The sequence below is a fragment of the Scyliorhinus torazame genome, chromosome 7 (genome assembly GCF_047496885.1).
Source record: "Scyliorhinus torazame isolate Kashiwa2021f chromosome 7, sScyTor2.1, whole genome shotgun sequence".
Classification (NCBI taxonomy): domain Eukaryota; kingdom Metazoa; phylum Chordata; class Chondrichthyes; order Carcharhiniformes; family Scyliorhinidae; genus Scyliorhinus; species Scyliorhinus torazame.
Window position 1 is genome coordinate 275,567,818 of NC_092713.1, and position 14,810 is coordinate 275,582,627.

The 14,810-nt window shown below is 54.5% G+C and overlaps 1 protein-coding gene across 4 annotated transcripts in view; it reads right to left on the reverse strand.

The window, feature by feature from the left end:
* Nucleotides 1-14,810, reverse strand: part of LOC140427052 (organic cation/carnitine transporter 2-like) — a 214,434-nt gene that overhangs the window by 43,612 nt on the left and 156,012 nt on the right. For 3 of the 4 annotated variants that reach the window (XM_072512502.1, XM_072512500.1, XM_072512499.1), the window contains exon 8: nt 14,346-14,528. The exons of the other annotated variant lie outside the window; for it this stretch is intronic. In XM_072512502.1, coding sequence (XP_072368603.1) covers nt 14,346-14,528 — 183 coding nt within the window. The remainder of the gene's footprint in view (nt 1-14,345; nt 14,529-14,810) is intronic. 4 annotated transcript variants of the gene reach the window in all.

Consider the following 14,810-nt stretch of genomic DNA (forward strand, 5'->3'; position numbering starts at 1 on the left):
GAAACACCACAAGCAGGGAGCCCCCCACGTGCAGAGTGCAAAAGACCAAGTTGTAAATAGTGAGTTTAAATAAAGAAACGTTGTACCATATGCAACTGTGTTGGCTCTTCTGTGTGTCAGAACACCCAACACCACATGGTACAGGAGTGGATCGATACCTGCCTACCAACCTGCCATTCTGGACATGGACCACACCGGCAAACCGCAGCCGATGCAAGTCACGGGGAACCTAGGCACCAACTGGAAGCTCTACAGGCAGCGATTTGACCTGTACATCCGTGCCACCGAAAAACAGAATGTCTCGGATGATTCGAAGATTGCAATGCTCCTCTTCTACGCAGGCCCCCACCCAAACGATGTCTTTAATTCACTGGTGTTCGAGGAAGGCGAAAACCAGGCCAAATATGACACGGTCATCCTCAAAATGGACCAGCACTTTCAAACTGAAGTAAACGAAACTTTCGAAAGATACATCTTTCAGCAACGCCTGCAAGGTAAGGAGGAGCTTTTTCAACCCTTTTTGACGCACCTCCGGATTCTAGCGCAGTCCTGCGGTTACGGCACCACCACAGAGTCCATGATCAGGGACCAGATTGTTTTTGGCGTTGCCTCTAGTGGCCTACGCCAGCAGCTTCTTAAAATAAAGAGCCTCACCTTAGCGTCTGCTGTGGGAGCCTGTGTCCTCCATGAAAATGCTGCCTGCCGTTTTGCCCGATTTCAGGCGTCCGAGTTGGCACGGAGGGGGTCCCCAGCCGTCGAATCGGCAAGCCAGGCCGCCCACGACGTTGAACGGATCCAGGCCGTCGATTTCTTCCCGCCCCACGGCCCGGACGACAGCGGCCGCTTCCCGCGCTTTTCGCGGTCTCCCGCGCAGGTGCGCGCCAAGAATAACGGCCACAACGAGGGACGCACTGCGCAGGCGCGCCCACCGCAAGATCGCACTGCGCATGCGCAGTGGCGCAACGAACGTCGTGACGTCATGACGTGCAGCAAGTGTGGAGGTCTACACTTAAAAGGGCAATGTCCTGCAAAATACCGACAGTGCAACAGATGTGCCATGATAGGCCACTACGCAGCCCGCTGTCGTGCGGTTCAACCCATGGATCCGGCGCATCCTCGACAACCTCGCACACGAGTCAGGACCGTCCAGCCCACGCATCACGACTTCCAGTTAAGTGATGCAGATGACCAGGATGACTTCCGAGTTGCCGTCATTGATGTCAACAAGGTCAATGCCATCAATCCAGACGATGAGTGGTGTGCCACCCTGACGGTCAACCGATCGCGCGTCGCCTTCCGTCTGGACACCGGCGCATCCGCCAACCTGATTGCTTACTCTGCAGTCCAGGCCATGAAGGTCAAACCACCCATCACACCATCCCGGCTTAAGATGGTTGACTATAACGGGAACGTTATCCCGTCCGTAGGATCTTGCCAGCTACAGGTGACTCACAAGAGGTACACGGCCACACTCCCCTTCGAAGTTGTGGGCTCATCAAAGGACTCGTTACTGGGCGCACAAGCGTGTAAGGTCCTTCACCTGGTACAGCGCATCATGTCTCTCTCTCCAGATGAGATATCCGACTTCCCGGATGCTGAGTTCCACGCGAATCTCCATTCCCTCCTCGCTCACAACCAGGAGGTTTTTGAAGGCATGGGGACATTGCCACACACGTACAAGATTCGACTCAGACCGGACGCCATCCCTGTCGTTCACGCACCTCGCAGGGTTCCTGCGCCTCTCAAAGACCGCCTCAAGGCACAACTGCAGATTCTTCAGGACCAAGGGGTCCTATCCAAGGTCACGGAGCCCACGCCATGGGTCAGCTCCATGGTCTGTGTAAAGAAGCCCTCTGGCGAGCTCCGTATATGTATAGATCCAAAAGATCTGAACAACAACATCATGCGGGAACACTATCCCATCCCGAAACGAGAAGACCTCACCAGCGAGATGGCGCGAGCCAACATATTCACTAAATTGGATGCGTCCAAAGGATTCTGGCAGATCAAACTGGACCCGGCCAGCCGAAGACTATGCACATTCAACACCCCTTTTGGCAGATTCTGCTACAACCGGATGCCATTCGGCATCATTTCGGCATCTGAAGTATTCCACCGCATTATGGAGCAGATGATGGAAGGCATCGAAGGGGTACGTGTATATGTGGACGATATCATCATTTGGTCCACCACTCCGCAGGAACACATGCATCGTCTTCGACGTGTCTTCACCCGCATACGGCAAAATGGCCTGCGTCTCAACCGTGCGAAGTGTGCTTTCGGCCAGACGGAGCTGAAATTCCTCGGGGACCACATCTCAAGGTCCGGGGTCCGTCCCGATGCAGACAAGGTTAGCGCCATCACAGCCATGCCACGACCGGCTGACAAGAAGGCTGTCTTAAGATTCCTGGGCATGGTCAACTTCCTTGGGAAGTTCATTCCCAACCTGGCTTCTCATACAACAAACATGCGCCATCTCGTAAAAAAATCGACGGAATTCAACTGGCACCAGTCGCATCAGCGGGAATGGGAGGAGCTCAAGCACAAACTGGTCACGGCACCAGTGCTGGCCTTCTTTGACACGACTCGCCCTACAAAGATCTCAACAGACGCCAGCCAATCTGGTATTGGAGCGGTACTCCTGCAAAAAGACAGCACGTCATCATGGGCCCCGGTTGCGTATGCCTCACGAGCCATGACCCCTACCGAACAGCGCTACGCGCAAATCGAAAAAGAATGCCTGGGCTTGTTAACTGGACTGGACAAGTTCCACGACTATGTGTATGGCCTGCCACGATTCACGGTCGAAACTGACCACCGCCCCCTGGTCAACATCATTAACAAAGACCTGAACGACATGACTCCTCGCCTCCAGCGCATCTTACTTAAACTCAGGAGGTACGATTTTGAACTGATCTACACTCCGGGGAAGGAACTCATAGTGGCGGACACTCTTTCCCGAGCAGTGAGCACACCACCAGATGCGGAGGGGTTCGTGCGTCAAATTGAGGCACACGTGACTCTGACAGCAGCAAATATGCCAGCTGATGATCCTTGTCTGGCCCACATACGCGCAGAGACGGCGACTGACCCTCTGCTGCAGCGAGTGATGCGCCACATGACGGAAGGGTGGCTAAAAGGGCAGTGCCCCCAGTTTTATAATGTGCGAGATGATCTCACCAATATAGACGGGGTCCTTATGAAATCGCATAGGATCGTCATTCCACACAGTGTGCGCCAGATGATTCTTCGTCAACTACACGAAGGCCACTTGGGCGTCGAAAAATGCAGACGAAGGGCCCGGGAGGCGGTATATTGGCCGGGTATTAATGAAGACATAGCCAACATGGTGCTCAACTGCACAACCTGTCAGAGGTTTCAGCCAGCGCAACCTCCGGAAACACTTCTACCACACGAGATGGTGACGTCCCCCTGGGCGAAGGTGGGTGTTGACCTATTTCACGCGCTCGGCAGAGATTACATTGTTATTATAGACTACTTCTCAAACTACCCGGAAGTCATGCCTCTCCATGATCTGACGTCGTCCGCAGTCATTGGGGCCTGCAAGGAAACGTTTGCTCGCCACGGCATTCCAAGGACTGTCATGTCAGACAATGGACCTTGTTTTGCCAGCCGTGAATGGTCGTCCTTTGCCGCAGCATATGGTTTCACTCATGTGACATCCAGCCCTCTGCATCCACAATCGAACGGGAAGGCTGAAAAGGGTGTCCACATCGCAAAGCGGCTCCTGTGCAAGGCGGCTGATGACGGATCGGACTTTAACCTTGCCTTGCTGGCCTATCGATCGGCCCCGTTATCCACGGGCCTCTCGCCAGCGCAGCTACTAATGGGTCGCTCCCTCAGGACGACGGTACCTTCCGTCCTGGCACCGACAACAGACCATGAGGCGGTTCTTCGGAACATGCAACTGCAGCGTGATCGCCAGAAAGGTCGGTACGACACACGAGCGACGGACCTGCCCCCCCTGTCCTCCGGAGACAAAGTACGCGTCCATCAACCGTATGGTGGCTGGTCAGCACCGGCCGAAGTCCTCCGACAAGTGGCTCCCCGCTCGTTCCTGGTTCGCATGCCGGATGGTTCCGTGCGTCGCCGCAATCGGCGCGCCCTTCGCCGACTTCCACGCTCACAGCCACACAACACGCCAGATCCTCAACAGGCTTCCGAGGATGACTTTGTGGAGCTGCCGCACATCACGCCCTTTCCATCGCCACCCATGGCCATGCCTGCACAGCAGCCGGTGGTTCTTGATCCACCCTTAAGGCGGTCAACCCGAATTCGTCGCAAACCCATTAGAATGGACTTATAATACAGTTCATATGTTTAATAAGTTGGACAATTTTACATGATAACCTGTTGTTGTTTATCGTTCCAGATGTCGTCTGACTGGACAACTGTTCAAATTTTTTTTTCTTCTTCTCTCGTTCGCATTTCTGTTATGTTATGGTACAACTGGATTCATGTGACGCACTCGACATCGCCCCATGTACATAGTTCCGTCATAGACACATGCTGCACACGACACACACACACTCTTAGATGCACTCACGTCACGATCATATTTATTACCACGTAGGCACATATCTTTGTAAAAAGGGGGGATGTCATGATATTCAAACACACACATCATGATGGACACACTAACAGGCAAATCAGAGCACACAACACCACAACCAATCACAGACAAGAACACCAACCACATAAAAAGCACGAGCACGACACCTGGAGGTCAGTAGGTCTGGGGAGAAGGAAACAAGAAAGAGCTGTTGAAACACCACAAGCAGGGAGCCCCCCACGTGCAGAGTGCAAAAGACCAAGTTGTAAATAGTGAGTTTAAATAAAGAAACGTTGTACCATATGCAACTGTGTTGGCTCTTCTGTGTGTCAGAACACCCAACACCACAGGGGGTGCGGCCGGATGCCGACAAGGTGGCAGCCATCACGGCCATGCAGAAGCCGACAGACAAGAAGGCGGTGCTGCGCTTTCTAGGAATGGTCAACTTCTTGGGGAAGTTCATCCCTAACCTCGCTTCCCACACTACAGCTCTCCGGCACCTTGTCAGGAAGACAACTGAATTCCAGTGGCTTCCCATCCAACAGCGTGAATGGGAGGAGCTCAAGGTCAAGCTCACCACCGCCCCGGTACTGGCGTTTTTCGATCCTGCAAGGGAGACGAAAATCTCGACTGACGCCAGTCAGTCCGGCATTGGGGCGGTCCTCCTGCAACGGGATGACGCCTCATCATGGGCCCCAGTCGCCTATGCGTCACGGGCCATGACACCCACAGAGCAGCGCTATGCGCAGATTGAAAAGGAGTGCCTAGGCCTGTTGACTGGCGTTGACACGTTCCACTACTATGTGTACGGCCTTCCCGAGTTCACTGTGGAGACTGGCCATCGCCCGCTGGTTGGCATCATTCAAAAGGACCTCAATGATATGACCCCTCGCCTCCAGCGCATTCTGCTCAAACTCCAGAGGTACGACTTCCAACTTGTCTACACCCCGGGTAAGGACCTCATAATAGCAGACGCTCTGTCCAGGGCAGTCAACATGCCGTCCGACCCTGAGGGGTTTGTTTGCCAAGTCGACGCACATGTAGCCTTCACTTCTGCCAATCTGCCGGCCACTGATGCACGCCTGGCCCACATTCAACGTGAAACTGCGGCTGACCCCCTTCTGCAACGTGTGATGCGCCACATGACGGACGGGTGGCTCAAGGGACAATGCCCACAGTTTTACAACGTTCGGGACGACTTGGCAGTCGTTGATGGTGTCCTCCTGAAGCTGGACCGCATCGTGATCCCACACAGCATGCACCGGCTTGTCTTAGAACAACTGCACGAAGGCCATCTCGCCGTTGAGAAGTGCCGGCGGAGGGCCCGAGAGGCTGTATACTGGCCGGGAATAAATGAGGACATTGCTAACACTGTGCTCAATTGCCCCACCTGTCAGCGGTTCCAGCCGGCACAACCTCGTGAGACCCTTCAGCCCCATGAGTTGGTCACGTCCCCCTGGTCGAAGGTGGGCGTGGACCTGTTCCATGCGCTCGGCAGGGATTACATCATCATCATCGACTACTTTTCCAGCTATCCAGAGGTCATACGCCTGCACGACACCACGTCATCGGCTGTCACCCGGGCCTGCAAAGAGACCTTTGCTCGCCACGGCATCCCGCTCACCGTGATGTCAGACAATGGCCCCTGCTTCGCGAATCAGGAATGTTCCTCTTTCGCTAGCTCATACAACTTCACACACGTGACGTCCAGTCCTCTGCATCCTCAGTCGAATGGCAAAGCAGAAAAGGGCGTCCATGTCGCAAAAAGGCTCCTCTGCAAGGCTGCTGATGCAGGATCTGACTTCTGCCTCGCCTTGCTGGCCTATCGCTCGGCCCCACTGTCCACGGGCCTATCGTTGGCCCAGCTGCTTATGGGTCGCACCCTCAGGACCACTGTGCCATCCATTCATGTCCCAGACCTCGACCATGCTGCGGTACTTCGGCGGATGCAGCAACAGCGTGAGCAACAAAAGGCGGCACATGATGCTCGGGCGACTGATCTTCCTGCCCTGGCGCCTGGAGATAATGTCCACATACACCTTCCGGAGGGCGGCTGGTCGGCAACTGCTGAGGTTCTCCGACAGATAGCTCCCCGCTCATTCCTTGTTCGTATGCCTGATGGCTCTATTCGCCGCCGCAATCGGCGTGCCCTTCATCTGGTTCCACGCTCGCTATGTGATCCTGCGCCGGTGCCATGCCCTCCTGTTGTCCCTGCAATGGACTTTGTTGACCTTCCGGACACCCTGCATCCTCCTCACTCGACCGTGGCCCGGCCCCTTCCTCAGCCGGTGGATCCTGACCCACCCTTGAGGCGGCCAACCCAAATTCGTCGCCTACCTGAGAGACTTAATTTATGAACCTTTTCATATTGGATTCACTGACTTGTTCTGACATATGGCAGCCCCCTGCCGGGTCGGAGAATCGCCGGGGGCTGGCGTGAATCTCACCGCCGCCGTGTTTCGAATTCTCCGCGATGGGCCGAAGTCCCGCCGCTGTCATCCCTCGCCAGCCAGCGTGGATTGAACCACCTACTTTACCGGCAGGAGCAGGCGGCGCGGGCGGGCTCCGGGTTCCTGGGGGGGGGGGGGGGCGCGCGGGGCGATCTGGGCCCGGGGAGAGCCCCCACGGTGGCCTGGCTCGCGATCGGGGCCCACCGATCCGCGGGCGGGCCTGTGCCGTGGGGGCACTCTTTTTCTTCCGCCTTCGCCACGGTCTCCACTGTGGTGGAGGCGGAAGAGACCCCCTCCAATGCGCATGCGCGGGGATGCCGTGAGCATCCGCTGACGCTCCTGCGCATGCGTCGCCTGGCGAAGTCTTTTAGGCACCAGCTGGCGTGGCGCCAAAGGCCTTTCCCGCCAGCCGGCGGGGCGGAAATCACTCCGGTGCAGGCCCCCCACACTGCCACCTCCACCCCCACACTGCCCCCTCCACCCTCACACTGCCCCCTCCACCCTCACACTGCCCCCCCACCCCCACACTGCCCCCTCCACACTCACACTGCCCCCTCCACCCCTACACTGCCCCCTCCACCCTCATACTGCCCCCTCCACCCCCACACTGCCCCCACACTGCCCCCTCCACCCCCACACTGCCCCCTCCACCCCCACACTGCCCCCTCCACCCCCACACTGCCCCCTCCACCCCCACACTGCCCCCTCCACCCTCACACTGCCCCCTCCATCCCCACACTGCCCCCCCACCCCCACACTGCCCAATCCACCCCCACACTGCCCCCTCCACCCCCACACTGCCCCCTCCACCCCCACACTACCACCTCCTCCCCCTTCCCCCACACTGCCCCCCCACCCCCACACTGCCCCCACCATTCCCACACAGAAGAAGTAGCACCTTGTTCCTGTAATGTACAGACAGAGGAAGGGTTGGTTTTAAGAAATCATCGCAAACTCTTGAAAACCAGAGAAGACTTTCACAACATCATGATGGATGACGAATCTGCGTCAGAATCAACGTCAGTCCAGCGTCAGATAATTCAGCAGTTCATGAGCATCCTGTCATGGAGAACATTGAATTTACAAGTTCTGAGCAGCAAGGTCAAACTTTGAGAAGATCAACCAGTCAGAAGAAAACCTGATCGATTTGGACTATTTGTACAAACTGGGCTCAATTCTCCCATCGGGAGACTAAATCCCGACACCGGAGTGAAAACCGGAGTGTTTCACTCCGGCGTCGGAGGCCGTACCCAGCCCCCTATTCTCCCGCCCCCGGGGGGCTAGGAGCGGCGCTGCGTCATATACGCGCGCCGGGCCTTGGCGCCACGTAAAAGTGGCGCCGTGTAAATGACGCAACCGGCGCCGCGTAACTGACGTCACCCGTGCATGCGCGGTTGTCGTCCTCCCTGCGGCCGCCCCGCAAGAAGATGACGGATGTATCTTGCGGGGCAGCGGAGGAAAGGAGATCCTCCTTCAGAGAGGCCGGCCCGCCGATCGGTGGGCACCAATCGCGGGCCAGACACCTGTTCAGCCCCCCCCCCCCGGATACAGGAACCCCCCTCGCCCCCCGACAGGCCGCCCCCCAGCGTTCCCGCGCCATTCCCGCCGGCAGCGTCCAGGTGTGGATGACACCGGCGGGAACCTGTCGTGTTGGGCAGGCAGCTCAGCCCATCCGGGCCGCTGGGAGAATCGCCGCTCACCCATTACCAACGGCAAGCGCCGATTCTCCCAGCGGCCGGCCGTGATTCACGCCACGCCAGTTTGGGGGGGGGGTGGGAGAATCGCGTGCGTGCGTCGGGGTGGCGTGGCGGGACTTGCGCGGTGCATGGGCGGTTCTCCCACCCGGCATGGGGGGGGGAAGAATTCCGCCCCACTATGCTTGCTGTTCTATAAAATATATATTTGTTAAACCAGTTTTAAAATAATAACAATTAATCCTGTTAGATCATAGACTAATGATATCACATGTAAATATACTGATGATAATTTATTAATTTATTCCTTCCTGGGAAAGGGGATGTGATGATATCGTGGTTGTGTTGTAATTCACTGACTGACCACTAAGAGTCTCATTAGTATATAAGTGAATGAGTGTCAGGTGACCCCTCAGACTGACTGGAGATCGGGAAGAGAGTTTGCTTGTGCATGTTAACACTGATATTCATCTGTTGTTTTTAATATAGTTTCCCCACAGTTAATGTTAATAAATTGTTTATAGCTTTAACTACAAGTGTTCTTGTATTATAAACCACGTCATCCAACAAGAACATAACAGGGGTGAAAGGCAGACATGTTAACATGGAGCATACCCCCGCGCCCTTCCAGGTCCATCGGCTACACGGTGGCCCCAGTCTGCACTGCAGCCCATGCCCCCATCCCTTTCCCACACCCAACCCCAGCCGTTCTCCCAGCATTCTTCCCACTGCACCCCTAATCCCTTTGGTGCAGGGCACCATGGCGGCCTCCAGCCCTGGTGCCTGTTTCTGTTGCCAGGGGTACTGGTGGCTGATGGTACCCATGCCGGTGGTGGGCTCCGCGGCCAATGTCTGGCACCGTCGTGCAGGGACTACTGTGGGCATTGTCTTATGGTGGGCCAAGTGCTGTCCTGCCGCCTGGTGGCAGACGGTTTGGATGGGGGACTTGGCAGGGGCTGGGGTGCAGGGGTTGGGGGCACCTATATGGCCAATGTCACTCTGCACGGCCAGGGGCCACGGTGGGTGGTCAGTGGTGTGCACAGCATGATGGCTGTCTTGCAGGATGCGGAAATGGTGGTCCATGCCTGGACACCCAGGTCCCTATGGGGGGTCACACCGACCCAATGGCTCATCTCCTGGTCACCCCTGCTGCACCTCTGGGCCAGGAGGAGCACCCGCCCCCCCGCCCCCCTTCCACACCCCCGCCAGCCCTGCGTGGGGAAAGACTAGCAGCCTCTGCATGTCCTACTTCCTCTCGCTCTGTGTCATCGACCACAGTTCCTGTTTCCCGATTTTTAAAAGCACAAGTGCCAATCGCCGTCGGGCGTTATCTCGCGCCTTGACGGAGCATCGCTAATGCCCAAAGAATACCAGTCAGGCCCGCGGATGCTGCAAACGGTGCCCACTGTACCTGCGGAGTAGAATGCATTGACGCCGCTGTAAATTGCCGTGTGCTTGGCATCCGTCACAATGTTGTCTTCACAACTGTTTCTCCGCCCAATCGCCTTTTCCTGATTTTACAACTGGACCACGGAGAATACCGCCCTGATTGTTGACGCTGGACTGAATCGGTGGACTTCTATGACAGCAGAATTGCCACCGGTTCCAGAGCAATTCCGGAACCGTTAATGGGCCAACACCAGCACCATGTGGAACACGAGCGATTCCACTGAAAATCGGTGTTGGTTTGTCCGGGTCGGGATTGGCACTCGAGAGGCTGACAAGGTGCAGCTGCATATTAGCATTCCACTCCCCACGCACACTCATCCCAGCAAACAAGGTGAGACTGGTTGCGCTGGAGTGCACCCATCCCATTGATGGGTTAGGTGGGGGGCCAGAGAATACTCAGGGGGTGTCCTGGGGTGGGGGGGCATACGACTCGTGGCACTAAGTTCACAGTGGACAATCAGCGGCATGCGCAGCGGCATGGTTGCCTTGCAGGCTGTGGCAATGGTACCCAGCCACCATGACCCCACGGCCCACCTCCTGGCCACCGCCCCCCAATACTCCACCCCCCCCCCCAGCCCTGGCAGAAGCCCCTGGTCAGAGACACAACTGTCAGCACACTATAGTGACGTTGGGCATTTATTATATCCCCCCCTCTCTCCCTCAGTAGCCATGGCACCTATGTTCTGATTTTTGAAACCACAAGTGAAACTCATCATTGGTACTTCCTCCTGGTGGTGGTGGAGCATCGCCGAGGCCCCAGAGAATACCGGGTCAGGCCTGCTAATGATATACCAACGGTGTTTACTGTATGTGCAAAGCAGAACACACTGACGCTTCTGTCGAGGCTCTGGGGCATGGCATTCTCTCGGGCGGCTGGCGCCGTCCACGATTTTTGTCTCATGCGCCATTCTCCGCCTAATCACATTTCCCAGTTCCGACGGCGACCGACGGAGAATCCCGCCAGTAGTGTCACATTGGACATGTACATTTAGGATGCTCAGTTCTATCTCACTCACACTTCTCTCCAGAGTTCCATTGTCTCTGGTTTGTCAAACTACTTGCCAGTCATCCAATCCCACGTGAGCTAAAATTTCCTCAAACTAAATATTAGGAAGAGCAAAGCCGTTAGGTCCCGTTGCAAACTCCCTAAACACAGCCACCATTTCTCTCCCTGGCAACTTTCTGATGTTGGGCCAGACCATTCTTAATCTTTGAGTTCAATATGGTCAAGATGAGCTTCTAGTCAAATATCTTCTTCATCATCAACACCAACTATTTCCCCCTTTGTAGAATCTTTAGACACTGCCCCACCTCAGATCACCTGTTATTTGAACCCTTCATCTTGATTTATCATGTTTAAGCTTGAGTATTTTAAAGCTTTTTTGGCCAGCCTCTACCCTCCAAACACCTTGGCCGGGATTCTCCTCTACCCGGCGGGGCGGGGCGGGGGGCCCCGGTGGGATGGAGTGGGGTGAACCACTCCGGCGTCGGGCCGCCCCAAAGGTGCGGATTTCTCTGCACCTTTAGGGGCCAAGCCCTCACCTTGAGGGGCTAGCCCTGCGCCGGACTGGTTGGCGCTCCGTGGGCTGGTGGGGAAGGCCTTTGGTGCCACGCCAGCCTGGGCCGAAGGGACTGCGGCCGGCGGCGGAAGTCCGCTCATGCGCGGGAGCGTCAGCGGCTGCTGACGTCATCCCCGCGCATGCGCAGGGGGGATGTCTCTTACGCGTCGGCCATGGTGAAGGCTGTGGCCGAGGCGGAGGGAAAAGAGTGCCCCCACGGCATAGGCCCGCACGCGGATCGGTGGGCCCCGATCGCGGGCCAGGCCACCGTGGTGGCACCCCCCCCCCGGGGCCAGATCGCCCCGCGCCTCCCCCCAGGAGCCCGCCCGCGCCGTCTAGTCCCGCCGGGAATAGAGGTGGTTTGATTCTTGCCGGCGGGACAGGCATTCCAGCAGCGGGACTTCGGCCCATCGTGGGCCAGAGAATCGCCGGGGGGGGCACTGACCGGCGTGGTGCGATTCCCACTCCCGCCGAATATCCGGTGCCGGAGAATTCGGCAACTGGCGGGGGCGGGATTCATGCCCGCACCCGGCGATTCTCCGACCCGGCGGGGGGTCGGAGAATCCCACCCCTCAAGTCATCCAAAACTCTGTCACCTGTATTCTAACTTGTACAAAATATCGTTCGTCCACCAACCCTGTGGTCTACATTATCTCTTGCAATGTCTTAGTTTTAGAATGATCATATTTGTTTTCAAACCCCTCCATGGCCTCACCCACCTTGTATCTCACACTCTCACGTGATTCTACAACACTGCGATATACCTGCACTCCTCCAATTCTGGACTCTTACTCCTCCCTGATTTTGGCCACTTCACCATTTGCCAACCATTCAGCAGCCGGGGCACTAGAAACTCCCGCCATAGGCCTCTCTGCCTTTCTATCTCTCTCCTCCTCTAAGAATCTCCTTAAAGGCTACCTCTTACACTTAGCTTCTGGTCATCTGACCATTTGATTCGGTGTCAAATTCTGCTATAAATTAGTCTTGTGAAACACTTTGAGATAATTTACCACCTTAAAGTTGCTGTGTAAATAAAAGTTGTTGTTTACTGTTATACTAAAACCACCACCCTCAACTTGAACAAATAGGCAATCTGTTGCTTGACAGCAAATGCCACCTACACTTTTCAACGGTCAAAACTGGTCCTCATCGTATACACTTCCCAGGCGGAAAACTGCAGTAATTAGGAGGAAGAGGAGTAAGTGTTACAACTGGGATCCTCCCCCAGCAGCGATTAAAATCAATGCTGAACCTGTACATCAAATCCACTTTGATGGAATACAGTTTATGTCAAGCACATAAGTTGGGCATCTGGTGAGTGAGGGGATTTGACACAGTGAGGGAGCAAGTGCTATTCTAGAATTTTAAAACATAAAGAGCATCCATGATGGAAAGGGAGGCCTGTGAGCTGGGCTCTTAACTTGGTAGGCAGCTAGGTGATTGGTTGATGAGCTTTACATATTTTTTCTCTAAGCTGGAGCTTAAACTAGGTCCAGCAAAATATAAACAGTTCATAAACTATTCTCTAGAAGTACAAATAAGTATGAAGTGATAAGTCCAAACTTGATAATGTAATTAGTTAAATAAAGTAGAATAATGATGTTAGGATAGGTGATGTGATGCAGCTGTAGCATATGGGAACTGGTGAACACCAATATGATCCACGGCAACCACATCTGCAGTAAGTGTCTGCAGTTCAACGAGCTTCAGTCTAGAATTGATGAGCTTAAGTAAAGCTTAACGCACCACGATGCATCAAGAGGACAGGGGGAGGGGAGAAAATTAGCTGACGGCTTTGTTCAAGGAGGCAGCCCCACCCTTTAGATTAAGTCTTTCAGATTTGGTCTGTGATCCGGGACAGGTTGAGACATGTACTGGGATCCACAGGATTGGCTTCACCATTCAAAAGAAACTAGTTGGCCATTTAAGAGATTCCCCTTGCAGATGTTGCGCGTCTGGAGCAACATGGGGTACAAATGTTGGACTTAATGCATGAAGGTGGGGCAGCTCATGCAGGTCAGAAGGGAAGATGGGCGACTCCAGCAGCTGAACCCTGGAACACCCCATTCAGCATTGAATGCATGGAGCATCTATGACATGGATCGTCTAACTTCAGGACCTTCTAGGAGATGGATATTCTCCATCAATGGTGGGTACGTTTTAAATATGGCACCCAGATTGTTGTGCCTGTCCTGCTTTGGAAAACTTCTGGAAGCCCCTGACTGCAGAATTAATTAGGCCACTGTCATGTGACGCAGAGTGAATTCCCACCAGCCTCTCTGACGAGAAACACTCGCTATTCCCACCCCGGCTATGGAAAATCCCACCCATCATTTCGACAATTTCAACCAGTTTTCGGAGACATTCATTGGGATAATGATTTCACTTAGACATAGGCGCGGACAGCCGGATAAGGAACAGTGGATGGTGGGTGAGAGATATGTTGCTCTGAGGACGGACAGGCTGGTCAGGTATCTCCTGCATATTTATTGCCTCATTCATCTCATCATTTACACCAAGTGCACACGAATAGTATGGATTTGGGAACAGTATTATTGGGGTAATACAATAAATATTCTTATATTCTACCTCCATGCAGAGGTTAAATGATTTATCTTACCAAGGTAAAAAATGTAAGGTGAGATGGTGCTGCCCAACCTGGAAGCCATCAAACTCACTCCGACACCCGTGTTTCTTACTACAGTTGGGTACAGCTCAGCAGTGTAGACATAAATCACGCAGAAGGCAGTTGTGATCCCTAATTTTGCAATAATGGCCAGAAAGGTGGAAATTGCTAAAAGATCTAGAAAATATAGAGGTAACAGTGAATATAGTGGAAGGTGCATCTGTTTACACACACATATCTGTATAATCTTCTCTTACAATCAAAACACAGGCAGACTTTCCAAATAGGCACTTCAGACATGAAACCTCAGCAGCTGGGGTATATTTTGAGAATTTATGATGGTGCTCTCCATGCATTGAGGTTAATGGATGAAAATGTATGGGTCCACAATTTCCCAATAAATGTTCCAGATGTTTTAGATTCTACATTGAAGGATTAAAAATGCCAGGACCTAATATC